The sequence below is a fragment of the Zasmidium cellare genome (genome assembly GCF_010093935.1).
Source record: "Zasmidium cellare ATCC 36951 unplaced genomic scaffold M409scaffold_19, whole genome shotgun sequence".
Classification (NCBI taxonomy): Eukaryota; Fungi; Ascomycota; class Dothideomycetes; order Mycosphaerellales; family Mycosphaerellaceae; genus Zasmidium; species Zasmidium cellare.
The window spans coordinates 23,594-38,222 of record NW_022986963.1 but is presented as its reverse complement, the minus strand read 5'-3'; the positions used below and the strand labels follow the sequence as shown (position 1 = coordinate 38,222).

At 51.9% G+C, this 14,629-nt stretch overlaps 7 protein-coding genes across 7 annotated transcripts; 3 read left to right on the top strand and 4 right to left on the bottom strand.

Annotated features, from left to right (window-relative positions):
• Positions 1-42: 42 nt before the first annotated feature.
• Positions 43-1,876, bottom strand: M409DRAFT_23334 (uncharacterized protein; the record flags this gene model as incomplete). Its single annotated transcript, XM_033806746.1, has 2 exons — positions 43-1,458; positions 1,529-1,876. The coding sequence occupies 2 exons, from the start codon at positions 1,874-1,876 to the stop codon at positions 43-45; spliced, it is 1,764 nt and encodes a 587-aa protein (XP_033667033.1).
• Positions 1,877-3,843: 1,967 nt separating this feature from the next.
• Positions 3,844-5,205, top strand: M409DRAFT_23333 (uncharacterized protein; the record flags this gene model as incomplete). Its single annotated transcript, XM_033806745.1, has 5 exons — positions 3,844-3,896; positions 3,972-4,419; positions 4,507-4,647; positions 4,708-4,869; positions 4,936-5,205. 5 exons carry the CDS (start codon positions 3,844-3,846, stop codon positions 5,203-5,205), a joined length of 1,074 nt encoding a protein of 357 aa, XP_033667032.1.
• A 384-nt stretch (positions 5,206-5,589) lies between these two features.
• Positions 5,590-6,129, bottom strand: M409DRAFT_23332 (uncharacterized protein; the record flags this gene model as incomplete). Its single annotated transcript, XM_033806744.1, has 4 exons — positions 5,590-5,634; positions 5,800-5,862; positions 5,919-5,981; positions 6,040-6,129. The coding sequence occupies 4 exons, from the start codon at positions 6,127-6,129 to the stop codon at positions 5,590-5,592; spliced, it is 261 nt and encodes an 86-aa protein (XP_033667031.1).
• Positions 6,130-7,049: 920 nt separating this feature from the next.
• M409DRAFT_23331 (uncharacterized protein) lies at positions 7,050-8,006 on the top strand (the record flags this gene model as incomplete). Its single annotated transcript, XM_033806743.1, has 4 exons — positions 7,050-7,165; positions 7,240-7,457; positions 7,510-7,745; positions 7,806-8,006. The coding sequence occupies 4 exons, from the start codon at positions 7,050-7,052 to the stop codon at positions 8,004-8,006; spliced, it is 771 nt and encodes a 256-aa protein (XP_033667030.1).
• Positions 8,007-8,094: 88 nt separating this feature from the next.
• Positions 8,095-8,431, bottom strand: M409DRAFT_23330 (uncharacterized protein; the record flags this gene model as incomplete). Its single annotated transcript, XM_033806742.1, has 2 exons — positions 8,095-8,249; positions 8,311-8,431. 2 exons carry the CDS (start codon positions 8,429-8,431, stop codon positions 8,095-8,097), a joined length of 276 nt encoding a protein of 91 aa, XP_033667029.1.
• Positions 8,432-9,262: 831 nt separating this feature from the next.
• On the bottom strand, positions 9,263-9,909 carry M409DRAFT_23329 (uncharacterized protein; the record flags this gene model as incomplete). Its single annotated transcript, XM_033806741.1, has 2 exons — positions 9,263-9,735; positions 9,786-9,909. 2 exons carry the CDS (start codon positions 9,907-9,909, stop codon positions 9,263-9,265), a joined length of 597 nt encoding a protein of 198 aa, XP_033667028.1.
• Positions 9,910-10,098: 189 nt separating this feature from the next.
• M409DRAFT_55017 (uncharacterized protein) lies at positions 10,099-11,523 on the top strand (the record flags this gene model as incomplete). Its single annotated transcript, XM_033812887.1, has 2 exons — positions 10,099-11,258; positions 11,310-11,523. 2 exons carry the CDS (start codon positions 10,099-10,101, stop codon positions 11,521-11,523), a joined length of 1,374 nt encoding a protein of 457 aa, XP_033667027.1.
• Between the last annotated feature and the right edge of the window lie 3,106 nt (positions 11,524-14,629).

Genomic DNA, 14,629 nt, shown 5'->3' with positions numbered 1-14,629 from the left:
TCGCCATGCCACGTTTCCTCTCCCCTCGTCACGAACGAGCGTCTAGTCGTCAAGCACCATGGGCACAGACGAGTCCGCACCAAGCACCTCCGGCGTACGTCCCTGTAATTCCTGCACGAGCAACAGTTTCTGCTCATACGACTCTTGGTACAGCTGGAACAGCGCTTCGCTATTCAGCTTTGACAGCTCTCGGTTTAGCGGCACGAGATTGTTGTTGCCTGACCGACGTCTCGCCATCTCGCGCTCAACCTGCGACCATTGGGCTATGCTGTTGCGGTAGGCCTTCTCGAGCGTGTCGATGTCCAGCTTGAAGAGCTCCGCGACGGCGTAGACTTTGCGTGGTTGATTGAGGCGTGGAGACTTGGGGCTGAATGGGGCTTCGTCGGACTCTTGTTTGACTTGTGGTGAGGACGATGCTCCGGCCACGGTCTGGCGTGCTGGGGAGATGTTTGCGCTTGTTGAACCACTGGTGCGACGAGCGGAACCACGACTTGGTGTTTCGTGGTCGAGAGTCGCAGTGGAAGATGCAGAAGCTCGGAGGACGTCTCCAAGCGTCGCATTCTCAAGTGGTGGTGAAGGCGGTGGTGCTCTTCCAACCTGTGGATCGTTCTGGGCCACAAGCTGCTTTGCAACTTCAACGTCTTCGACCCGCTCCAATCGTCGAGATCCCTGACCAGTCGAGGTGCGTCTAGCAATAGCCTCTTTGAGAGCCGAAGCAGCTCTACCGGGCGCCTTGGGGGTCAGAGCTGATAGTTGAATGATCCTCTCAAGCGCTGGGTTTCCCCAGTTCTTGGGGTTCTGGGGCCTCTTGGTCTTCGAATCGATCAGCCATAGGTCTTGAGAGAGCTCTGCCTCCCAGCGTGGTCCCCAATTCTTGCGGATCGTGTAGAGCAGTGCATCTCTTTGAATTTTGCCCTCAGGCTTGAGTCGATCGTAGGCTCTGGTGCGAAAGTCTGTGGAGAACGTCTTCTGCTTCTTGGCTCCATCAGAGACTTCGGGTTCTGGAGACGGCCGCTTTCTGGCGGGAGTTGTCTTGTTGGCAACGACCGGGCTTGGTGGGGTCGACTCAGGCTCGTCCTCATCGTCGGCAATGTCTTGGTCCGAAAAATGGTCTTCTGTGGTTCCTCTCACGAAGAGCGAATCCTCCTGGGAACGGCGAGCTTCGATTTCGTAGACCTTCTTGAAATACTCGGCCTCCGTCTGCGAGAGAGGCCGGTTGAGAGAAGCTTCGAGCTCCTCGATTTGCTGACCAGCTTTAACAGCAGCAGCACGTCGAGTTCTCTCGCCCAAGTCAATCGACGGTACAGCAGAGGGCTGGGTGGAAGGCACAGCAGGTTGAACAGATTGCGGAAGCGGCTGTTGAGGCAGCGACTCCTGAATCTCTGCTACCTCACCAGGCTCTGACGATGAGGCTTCACTGTCGCTCACCACGGCAGGCGTCAGGCTGCTTGGGAGATTCTACACGGTACAGTCAGCATGTGATTCCTTCAACCCCGACGCTAGTATAACCTAAAAGAGAACCGCATACTTTAAGCTGTTGGCTAAGAGTAGCTACTTCGGCATCACGTGCCTCGTCACCGGGCGCGGTCATCTGAGCAACAGGCGCAGGCGCAGGCCCATGATACCCAGGCCCTGGACCGAGAAACGGCTCAGGTGGCGGTTGGCCATTTACATTATTATGACTAGTATATTTATCTTTATTGATAGAGGTAGACTGCTGGACGCCTCCAGTGGAAGTGCGACCAGGTGGGAGAGGCCTCGTCACGGGCCTTTTGGCAGGTCCGTGGGCTGACCGCCTCCTGTTGCCAGCGGCGCCAGGCTTCGGCATGAAAACGTTTGAATTCTCGTGCTGTTTGCGCGCATTGGCTGTCGCCATCATGCTATCTATGCGTGGCCAGTTCATTTATAGGCGTCAGCCATTTATAGTTCTAGTCGTTGTTATGTGCGGCCTTACTTGGTGAGTAAGGTCACGGTAGTGAAGGAGTAGGATGTAGAGGGAAAGGTCGAGGGAGCAAATTTCAAAAGCTACGGAAATCGACGGGCTTATACCCAGCTGGATGACTCATCCATATGCAGGCAAATTACAGACTAGGCACCAAACAGTAGATAACTATAGCTTTACGAAACGCTAGCTTATCTATAGCGAATTAAATCTATACTTCTATTTTATAATATAATAGAAATATAAATCTTATACTATATTATATTTAATTCTACTATTCTTTAAAGATTAACTATAGTACTTAGTATAGCTTTTAAGTAATAACTATTCTATATAGTATATAATTAGATAGCTACTACTGTTATACAAATTAGTTACTTCTACTTGTCTAGATCCTATTGTTATTTAGTAATCTAAATTAGTATCTTCGCCAAGCTGTACGACGCTGCCTGCGTCCGACTTCACTTGTAGGGGTAGGAAGGAGACACTCCTCAACGGAAGACGAAACAAAATGGTTGCGACGCTTTCCTTGGACGCCTTTTGCATAATCATCTTCGCCCACCCAACGCTCCAACCGAACGGCTACTTTTTGATTCCGATACCAAAGTCCTCAAGTGTCAATGGTTTCGAAACATGAAGCGACAATTCTCAAGTACGACAGTTCGACATTGCAAAAGTGCGACAATGCAAGAATGTTCCACTGCAGTATGACATAAAAGGATGCCCGTGTGACCGACAGGTCTCCTGAATGCTGGCCAACTGAACACTCGAATGTGCCGACTCGTCGGCGATCCATATATGCGAACAGCGGGATGTGGGCGCTGGTGGGATAATAGGATCTTCGATTTCCATCACGATCACAGCCTACCTGTCAAGCTGGTATGTGTTTACAGATACGAGTAAGCATGGAAATCATCAAACTGGCCTCGACGACAAGTCGCTATACACATCATGATCGATTATCTAGATTCTCTACGCGCTCTCCTCGTTCAGTCTGCTTTTCGATGACGGAAAGAAGAAGAAAACCTGCTTGTAGATCGTAACAGCACGATGCTAAGATCGCCAAAGAAGAGAGCCAATGATCAATGTTCGGTCTATGGCCGCGGGCGTATGGTTCGGGGTTTGAAGAAGATCGTCCGACCCGGAAGTAAGAATGACACTGCCTCATCTTCGAACGGGACCCGATGGACATCACGGCTCGGCCATAGCACCTTTGCCGTCTTCTCTCTTGGAGACTTACTCCCCTGGGACAGCATATACACGTGAGTATCACGGTGCAAGGTTGGCCTAGCATCCGCTAATCTTGAACACTCGAACACAGTGTGACCTCGGAGCGACGTGACGGGAGAGCGTAGCAGTGGCATAGACAAAAAGATTCGGGGAAATAACGATGGTGGGCCTCGAAATAGGCACGAGCCTGCCGGACAATTGTGAAACGCATCGGTGCGGTAGAAGCACAGCTTGACGTAAAGCGTATGTGACAACAGACTGTCTCGGTAAGTACAACCAACACGTGCTACACTAGATACCACGTGCGGCAGCAACGTGCAGTGGCGGCTAACGTAGTGGAGAGTTTGGTGTCGAGATCCACTCAAGCGTGCATCCCACGAGGAGGCTGAGGTGGCTACTTCCGTCCATCAAATCCTTTGACATGGAGACTAGACAACCAACATGGCAATGATGCGACATACTATCACCATACCATAACTCGTTGCTTGCCGCTCGACGTCACTTGCACGCCCTTGATCGCCCATGTCTTGGGTAGGAGACCGGGAGAATGGCCGACAGTCGTCGAGCTGAGGATATAAAAGTGAGTAGAATACACAACATTGGATCCGCACCCATTCGATCTATCTGACATTCGATTTGAAATCCCTTGACACCTTCGTCCAACACCGAACATGTCCGTCCCTGCCATCGTCTTGTTGACGCTGGCCGTCGGCGGTCTGGCAAAGTAAGTACTGAAGCACGAGACGCGTGGCGTTTCGCACAACGAGACCATTATACTGACAACATGTTTGACATGTAGCCCCGTAGCTCCCTCGCCAGGCTCAGCCTCATCAGCACCACCAGCATACATCACTCCATCCCCGGACCTCTCGAAGCGTCAAGACCCTCTGACCACGATCACCTTCTCCACATGTACGCAGACTGAGGATCCAGACCAGGGCATCGACGGATGTGTGTGCCCCGGTCTCACAGAGATCTTCTCGGCAAGCGATTGCACTCTCGGAACGTTGGTGACGGACCTAGCAACGTCCACCAACCCCTGGATCTTCACCACTACGTTGCCCAACAATGCCATTGTTGCGTACGAGACGACAACACACTGGGCAGGAATTACAGAAGGATCTGCCGATGGTGCTGGAGCTAGCACAACGATTCAGGCCGGCACGCAGCTCACGGTGCAAATGGATCCAACCTCGAGCGTCAACGTGGGCTGGCGGACTGCAGCTTCAGAGCAAAGCGCCTTATTTGTGAGTGAATCAACATCCATACATAGACGAATGTAACGAACACCGTTCACATTGGACGCCGCTAATGCAAGGTTTGCTGTACTCCAGACGGCCGTGTCCAGCGCTCTTACGGTTGCCTGTCCGTCTCCCACTGGAGACACGATCACCCAATGTACCGACGCGCCTGCCGTGGGAGGTATTCAATATCTTTCCCACGGTGGCCTGGAAACAGACGGAGAGCTTGATATTGTGAGTGCGCAGGAGGGAAACACGTAGGTCGCACGACCGGCTGACTTTCGAAAATCATAGAAAGTGGAACTCGTCTCCTACAAAGATGAATGGGTTTGGCAGGCCTTGATCCAGGCGATTGCTCGTGGCATTGCCGGCCAGTCGGCTGCGGCCAATAACACCTGGAGCACCGACTATGAAGTTCCTGGCGATGATCCAGAGTATTCATACAATTGGCCAACGGTAAGACTAAGATCCGTACTCGTATGAGGAAGGCTGAAAGTGAACATATCACTAACGCTTAACTAGTCCTCCTGGGCCACCGTCCCCGGCGTCTGGGGATCGACCGTGTCCATCCAGTCAGAAGACACCAACGGCGCGGTCGTGATCCAAGATATGGTTGTGGCACTGCATTTCGACCCCGTTGGCGAGGCGTTCGAATGTGGTCTCTACTCGGCCGTGTTGGCAGGCATAGCGGCTTTGTCGATCATTCCCGAACTGAGCTTCATTGGTGGTGGTGGTGCTGGTTCTCTTGGCCGATTTGGAGTTACTTTGGCTTGTGATGCCCCGTCGTGGTAGCTCGGGGGTTTACGGAGAAGACAGTATCATACTGACTCTTTGGAATAGAGGGGATGTCATAGAGTGCTCGGTAGGATAGCCTATAGACACAGTCTACGTTCGTTATTGCATACATCGATTCACTATTTCAATCCAAAGCCAGGGCATTCGATACTTTTCAAGAGGCAAGGAATACTGTACCACAGTGGAAGGATAGTGAATGAGCTTCGCATTTATACTAAAGCTCTACGAATGCCAGAACGACCAAGGTTCGCGGAGATTTATTTCCTGCAATCTTGGCAAAGAGGTTCGTAGAGAGAAACCAATGAACCGGGAATCAACCCCTCCCCTGAGACATTTTAGAGCTTGATTCGAACGAAGACGACCATTTCTCTGCTATCATGCTCAGTTCTTCTCATCTTTCCCAAGACCAGACTCGAAGTTCGTCTCCTGCGTAGTACGTCAATCAGGCTGTGCCACAGAAGACAAGGCTCGCTTAGCACTTACAACGACGCTCAGGGGCTATCAAGTCGGCCTCGAAGTTTGGAGTCTGCGATCCTTCAATCAGCTCATCTCATCTCATCTGAAATTGAATCTTCAGGGCCATCCACGGACTTTTCCGTATGCCTGTTGCGAGCGCTTCTCAGGGGAGGCGAAAGCGGCTTCGAAATTTGGGTTCTGCAATCACTCCATAAGTGCATATCCATGCTACGAGATCTCGTGGGACTGGATACCTTGCCGTATGCCTGTTGGGATCGCTCCTCGAGCGAAGTGAAATCAGCCTCGAAATTCGGCTCCTGAGGCGCAGGTCAGTCAGACGTTTGTATTGCAAGCGATTCTTGGGCGAAACTTTACGACGCTGTATGCTTGGGCCCTCTTCGTGGGCGCCGCTGCTGCTAATGCAGATAAGGCTGCGAGGAAGAGCGAGATTTGGGTGAGTTGCATGGTTGAAGAATTCGCAATGCTGGCGTTCTAGTCGGCGGAGAAAGGTCCCTCTGGAAGATTGAGCGAAGACGTCAGTATAAGTAGCTGCAATCCTGTCGATGGAACGTGTGCTTGTGGTTGGTATGGGCATATCAACCATTGGACCTGCCTCACTGGAGAAGATTTGCGGGTGACAGAGGAGCTGAGCGTTGAATCCGTCTTGCGACATGCACTTGTTGGCCCATCAAGGCTTAGGCTATGCATAGTCCGACGAACTTGTGGCAGAGTCAGTTAGGCCCATGGCGGGCTACTGTAACGTAGCTTGTCGAAGGATTTCGGATGCATGTGGTGATGTGACTATCCTGCTGAGCGATGTCCCCGTCCAAGGCGATTCCGAACTTCGCAGCTGGAGTAGTGATTGTAGTCAAGCTTTAAGGGGTCATCGCTCCATTCACTTGGTTGAACAAGTCTTAGTCAGATTGAAGCTTCAGCGCCACATGCTACGTCTTGATTGTAGAGCCTCTGAAGCTTGGCCGCCTTCTTAATTCGTCGTTGATCAATGGCTATCATAGGATGTAGCTTGCATTGGCCTGCTACTCCATAGCAAGCGCTACTGCACTTGGACAGCTTCTGAGGAAGCTGAACCCCGAAGCCAACAGTCTTTGTAAGGCCCCCGGTGGCCCCAATGGCATGGAGATTCGAGAATGCGGTAGTGGTTGCTAAATCGTTGGAGTTGCCTTTGTTTCGCGCACTTCCACACTTCTGCCTGCCTTCTCTTCAGCGGCCCGGCGTACAAGAGTACCGCCAATGTCTAGAGAGGTCTTGTTGTCGGGCCTTCACTCGGAAGAAAAGGACCGCGAAAGTGTCGATGACTGGGATCAAGAACTCTCGAACGATCGCGGGCTCCGACTTGAAAACAGACAGTTGTCTTCTAGGACGAAATGGTTGACGGCATTCAATGTCTGTTGCTTGGTACTGTCATGCTCTCTCTTCGTTTCGAGCTTTCTCCTCAACGAGAGGAGTCCAGACTGGGCCTTGCGGCAGACTTCGTTCTATTGTAAGTCCAGCTCAGTCCAGAAATTCGGTGCCGTTGTACTTACTGACAGGCCCATTAGCTCCCATGTTCGACAGATTCAAAATCGAAACAGAGACAAAGGTTGTGGCTGGTACACTGTTCAACGAGGAGACACTGAGCGAACAAGACGCGCTTCTTCGCACATACCCAAATGCTGCCGTCGACCAGGCATGGAAAGAGGTGACAGATGTTGGCATCCTCGCCATTACGTCGGATGCGGTCAAAAAACTGGGCAAAGATCCAAGCAAGACTGTGAGGATACCGTCGGAATGGGGTTCGTGGTCTCGCTCATCGTTGTAAGCACGTGCAGCTGATAAAGGGGGCAGGCTTTGGCAATGACGCCCATCTTGCACAGATCGACGGCCAACATGCCCTCCACTGCCTGAATGCGGTTCGACGGTATGCGTATCGAGAGGTTTACTATCCATATGTCAACGAATCGAGCATATCACACGGACAAAGCGCTCTCAAACCTTTCGACCAGGCTCACCTTTCGCATTGCCTCCACGTTCTTCTGCAGACACTTACCTGCACTCCGAGCCTGGATATGATTACCTATAATGTAAGATGACAGGTACCGAAAATGCAGTGGTTTTGATCTGATTCTGACTGAGAGTGGCAGTGGGTCGAGCCCCAGGATTATCCATTTCCGGACTTCGCTATCAACAAGAAGTGTATGAAACACGACGAGTTGCTGCGTTGGCAATCAGAGAATCAGCTCTCGCAAGAACAATGGGTAGACATGTCCCTCCGAGGGCCAGGGCCAGAAGACACTGTCCTGCCTATGCCCGAAGAGCTTCGAAAGTGGCCAGAGGCGGAATAGCGTTCGAAGTCCGAGACTCTCTGAAATCGCGTATTGCAGGAACGCTTCTCGCGCTGCGAAGTATCGTCGACGAAGCGAGACACACCGATTATTTCTGCGTTCGATTGTCGCCCAACACGCCGCTAGCCGTCGCAGCAGACACAGTATCAGGGGCGGTGAAGCTTCCGGCTCGAATCGTCTCCTTTTCGTGCTCGCCTCCTTGACCCATTTCGATCCGATTCTGAGTGCCGGTCTTGCCCGGGTCTGGCACGATATTATCAGCAACCTTGCCACCATAAGAGGCCATAGTGGATGCTTAGCATACTGTGGCCGCTATTCACATCTTCAACCCCAGACGAAGGCTGGATGTTGGGGTCGTTATTGACATTGGGATGATCGCCGAGCTTGGCCTCGACCTTCTTGCCGATGTCTTTGAGCTTGTCCATGATGAATGTGAGGCTTGTGTAGTCTGGAGGACTGGTAGTTCGAATTTGTCGATGACAAAAGTGGCAAGCTATGTATATGTATTTATTGGTCCGCCTGAGCCGCGATGACGACACTGTTGAGCTCCTTCATACCTGCATATCTGATAATCAGCATAAAGGCTCGCACGTGTGGACGTATCTTGACATGATAAGTAGGATTGATATGCAGGGAACCATCCAGATGACGAGGACGCCGTATGATGCGTACTCCATGAAGAAGCATCTGTGCATTGGGTAGCTGGTCATGCCGTAAGGCTGCCTCAAGGCCAGTCGTCACATTATCCCGCGAGGTGTGATGCCGAAATACGCCCAACTGAGATAACAGGAGCCGAGCCACACAGCAGCAGCGCTGTATTCAATACGACGACCCACGTGATCAAAGACCGGCTGCCTCCTGCTGTGGTGACACAACATCTGTAACGAATGTTGAAGTGCTGTCAACGTGGTTTCGATAGATTTGTACAGACCCTTCATCGTGGAGGAGATTTCTGAGCCAGGTGTTCTATTTTGACGAAGCCAAGACCTTCAGATCAATGTCATGTTCCCCGACAGAAGCGCGTTTTCGTTTGCAGAGTGCTGGAGTTGATTCTGCTCTCGATTTGGTTCACTGCGATGCAATTTTTGCCCTTGATGACGATCATCAGGTAGACCCTAGAAATCCCACGTGCCGTCCCCATTTCGCGCCGTGATAGCCACGTCCCAAGATCATTCATTGTCTAAGGTCGCAGATTTCTCCTCAGAGTCGCGCCGAAATGGAAAGTCTTTCTTCACCAAGACCACCAACTCATTTCTTCAAAAGTTCCTTTGCCTCAAGAACTTCTCAATCTGCGGCTTGTAGTGGCCTTTGATCATGATGTGCCCTGTCACGCTGTTGATGATCGCATCCTTATCATCCACCCCCAACAGCCCTCGCAACTCATCTCGCAGGGCTACTTTGTCCCCATCAATTCTTTTCACCCTCGTCATCTTCAGGTTACCTCCACTCTTTCGCAATGTGTAGATCGGGAGCTCGTTGTTCGCGGATCGTGTGACGAAGTATGGAAGGTTTGGTGCACATTGCTCGGTCGGCAATGGCTCAACGGGCTCCGGTATTAATCTGACCTTCTCCGGTTGATGATGTGAGGGATGTCGCGTAGGATAGTGTCTCTCCTTGCGTGGATGGGAACTTCTTCGCGAGGCTTTAGATTCTTTCGGTCGCGGCTTCGATTTCATCCACGGCGGCGGGTATGCTTCCGGAGCAGTTCGAGAGGCGGTCAAATTGGGGTCTATTCGTCACATTAGGTCTGTTACACTCGAAGCGACTGAACCATTGTACCTTCTTTCTGCTCCGATGCTCTGCATGGGACGCTGGTGGAGAAACGCAGGAAGTGTCTGACTGTCGATGGTCGTGGTAGCCCCAATGGCCTGAGAAAGGGCAACAGCGGTGTCGCAGCTGCCATTGTGGTTAACTTGTAAGTGAATGACCAAGATCGGTCTTGCGAAGTTCAGGAGTGTCGTCTCGTTCGGAGGTGGCTGCGGCGAGATTCCAGGCCTGAGGCACCAACGCCAAGCCGCATCAAAAACATCCCACCAAAAGCCGCCGCCAGCGACACCAGCACCACTCGCAAGGAACCGACACCACCGCAACCATGGCCGACCAGCAACCCACCAGCGCCGGCGACATCAACGGTGCCACTGCCAGCGCGCAGCCCAGCAGCGAAATCGCAAAGGAACAGAGCCTTCTGCCGAAACTCGTGCCTCACCTCGACCGACACCTGGTTTTCCCGCTTCTCAATTTCGTGGAGGAGCAGACTCCTGAAGACGAGGATATCACCGAGATCACACAGCTCAAATATGGCCTTCTTCAAAGCACCAACATGTCAGACTTCATCGGCGACCTTTACGCGCAGCTGCACGATCTGCCAGAGAGACCGCAAGAGTATGCCAAGAAGCGCGATGAGGTGCTGGAGAGACGGCGGATATTCGAGGAGGAGACGGAGAAGATTCAGAATCTGCTGGCAGACGCAGATGTTATCAACAACTTGCGTAGTGACAAGGTCAGCAACATGAATTACCTCAAAGAGAACCACGGCGTCACGCAGCAGATGGTCGATCAGCTCTACGAGTTTGGACAATTTCAGTACTCATGCGGCGACTATGCGAGTGCATCAGAATTGCTGTACCAGTTCCGCATTCTTTCCACGGACAACGATAAGGTCAACTCTGCGACATGGGGGAAGCTGGCGTGTGACATCTTGACCGTCAACTGGGAGAGCGCGATGGAGGAGGTCACGAAGCTGAAGGAGAGCATCGATACCCGACTTTTCAACAACCCGCTCGCCCAACTTCAACACCGATCCGCGCTCATTCACTGGTCGCTCTTCCCCTTCTTCAACCACGATCCAGCACGCGAGGCTTTGACCGAACTCTTCTTCTCCCCGACCTACATCAACACCATCCAGACCTCTTGCCCATGGATTCTGAGATATCTTGCTGCTGCTGTCATCACCAACCGAGCACGCCCTGGCACCAAGGGTAACTTCATCTACGGCAACTACCAGAAGCAGCTGAAGGATCTTGTCCGTATCGTACGCCAGGAGCAGTACGAGTACAATGACCCCGTGACCAGCTTTGTCAAGGCGCTGTACGTGGACTTCGACTTTGAAGAGGCCCAGAAGAGGCTCACCGAGGCCGACGAGATTCTGCGCGCCGATTTCTTCCTTGTTGCAGCCTCTGAGTCTTTCCTTGATGCAGCTCGCCATCTCATCTCAGAGTCCTACTGCAAGATTCACCAACGGATCGATATCAAGTGAGTTATACTATCGGCTAGATGTGGGACTAATTACTAACATGGATGCAGGGACCTTTCAACCCGTCTAGGTCTGTCCCATTCCGAAGGAGAGAAGTGGATCGTCAACTTGATCCGCGACACTCGCGTTGATGCAAAGATCGACTACAAAGCCGGCACCGTCATCATGAACCACCCACCCGTCAGCGTCTACCAGCAGGTCATCGAGCGCACAAAGGGTGGTTTCTTCAGAACACAAGTTCTCTCAGCTGCCGTTGCCAGGTAACGATGTCCACAAAGCGGCACTTCCAGATGACATGGACGTCACATCACCGACCCTCCAACACCGGCGAGTGGTAGCAGTGGACGAAAAGCGAAAGGGATTGAGGCGTTCATGTGGTATGCATAGCATTGGCGTTCTCGGCGTCAAGAAAGAAAGGGAATTGCATGAATGATAGGAGCAGCAGCGACATGAGGTTGCTTGGTATCTGCTACGGTTGAGAGTCTCAGGCTGCACAGTTGAGCGCATGCCTAGACTGAACGACAAACCACACGGTGCGGATGAGACCACGGCGCGTCGTACGAATTTGACAAATTTTTTGAAGCTGCCTGACGTCCACCCGTCTTGGACCGCTACACTTTTCTTTGTTGTGAACGGCGTGCCCGACTTGGCTCCCATCGACACTGGTCATCCTGACATGATCATCCGGCTTGTCGCTGGACTTTGATGTTTCGAAGTGTCACCCATCGATCGATATCCAGCATCTGCCGCTTTGATCGCAGGACCAACAAATTCCCCATCCTGCACAACGACCCTCCATCCTGCACAACAACAACCCTTCCTCCCTCCCTCGCTCTCCGACCACCCATGATTCACTCACCGACCCACCCAACCCTCCACAGCCCTCGCAACAACCTTCCTTATCTTCACATCCCTCTCAGCAAAGCCCACCGGTCTCAAACTTGCAGAAGAGACCGGTGTTCGTCGTTCTGGTCGCGCCGCGGCCCTCTTAGCGTGCCGTAAAACTTTCGTCGTATTGTCGATGAGGTCTTGGAGTTTGTAGTGTTGCGTGACGCGGTAGCCCGTGAGGATGTAGAGGGTGAGGATTGTGAGGAGGGAGAGTGGTGTTGTTGAGATCCAGGGGGTGGGCATCGTCGATGGGCGTAGATGTTGTAGAGTGGAGGGAGGTTTTCATAGAATATGGATGGGTCGGGTTAGGGATGCGAGAGTTGGATTGTGGTGATGTTTGTTTGTATCCCTTCTTTGCGTCGGCGCTTATATCAAAGAATCAACAGCAATTTTTCTTCTCGCATCCGTTGTGCTTTTTGTTTAAACACCGAACAAGAGAAAAATCCTTATTAGCATTCGAACACCGAGAAACGACACAGCCCCGACAAAACCACAACCACAATCACAAAAACTCCAAGATCGGTGAAAGAACCGTCTGTATGTACAGCACATCAATTCTTATCGGCCATCGAACAAACGTCTTCCGTCCACTCACCAACTCCTCTCGGTCTTCCAAGCCCACGACTCGTCAGTGCACCCTCTTGGCTGAAGCACGCGAAACCATGGAAGCGTACAACCTTCCAGATGTGCAGATTACTGTTGGGAACCACAGTATATGGTAGCCTGCTTGGAAGGAGTGGACCTGCAACGCAAAGCATAACGTACATACTTACTTCATCAATCCTTGCCAGCTCTGCATCTCTGTAATGCAGTAGGGGTATATCAATCCTGCTGACTATTTGAGGCTGCGTATGCCAATGCCAATTTTCGATCTACAATGCATCTCGATGTGGGACCTCGCCCAGAAGTATGAGGCGTCGTCATGGTGTTTCATGTTTGCATGTTTTGCAAGTTGGTATGTGTTGTGGTACGTGTCGCTTTTTGGATTCTGCCCCGAGATCTTTTTATGTTGTGTTACCCTTTTCTTGCAGACTGGCCATCCCGCGCCCAGAGGCTCGGCGGATATGCAGTGAATTGTGGTGGCTGCAGGGGGCATGTTGCATGTAGGATTTTTTGGGTGTGAGGTAGGTGTGCAGATGGCGGGTGATTAATCTGGATGAAGGTTTGTGTAGAGTGAAGAAGGGGAATTGATGGCATACCTTACCTTCGACTTGAACTCACATTGAAAATCTTGGCATTCAAAGTATCCGATTGAAGTAGTCTGTAGCCATTCTGCATTCAGGACTGTTGTGAGAATGTTTGGATGCTGATGTTTCCGTGATCATGGCTCAGTGTCAGCATGTGAAATGGCTTGTGCTTTCGCGCAAGTGAATGAATCTTTGCACATTGCCGAATTGCCGTTCAGTGGACCTGTAAAGTGTCAGTATCGCCACAACTCACCTGACATTCCAACGTTTGTACATGCCAAGACGACTTTGTGCAACCTTCGCTTTCGTAACGAGGCCGGATCGTCGTGTGTGTGGTATTGTGATGTGTTGACTTATATAAAAGAGAGACATTGCCTCTGGAGGTTCACCTTCGAGAGCATGGCTCTCATGTCAGACATGGACCAGGACACATGGAGCATCTCAATGCGGAAACCTAACTGTCGGACCGCCATCACCCTACGAAAACACGTTAGCTTGCCGATGAGTTGACCGAAAGTCGATTGTGTTTGAAGCACGTTTCAACACACGTGGCATCGTCCCATGCACGCCAATCAGCGCACCCTACTAGACTTGTCACTCGATTGGCATGGCCGCCATGTCGAAGTCGTGGAGAAGAGCCTTGCAGAAGTACGAGTTCGGGCCAACTTTACAACTCACGACACGTGCCGACGGAGTCTTGGAGTTCCACCATACTCGACTGAAGAACGAGATGGGGTTTACGATGCCACCGTAATACTGTTCGATCGAGGTTGACGGTATCAAGTGTCGTCATCTGCTTCTGAAAGGACCTCGGCCGCAATGTCCTGGATACGCAATTGGAGACGAATGGCCAACAGTCACATTTCCGGGCCTTAGCTGTCGTCAATGGCTGCGGCGTGTAATCCCCGGCGTGGCGGTAGCGACTGCGGCAGCCGAACGATGCATGTGCTTGAAGGCGTGCTGGCCTGCAGGGCTTCCGGAAACTGAGCGGTATGCCTTTCAAAGTGCCATCCAAACGCCGCATCCCATCTTTCCAGGATGCGGAGGAATAAGACTCGCCTACTCTTTAGTCGGGAATGTAAGCATGAGACTTCCATGGTTCCGAGGCATCGTCGAGTTGCCTATGTCCGGCGTGGGACAGGGCCGCGAAATGCCCAGACGCTGACAAGGAGCAAGGTATCGCCAGAAGCAGCAGGTCAGCATCTCAAGAAATCCCTTTTCCTGGCCATCGTGCACGTCCGGCATCACGATGGGCCGAATGCAGGCAGGCGTGTAGCAGGAAAAAGGAAAGGAGC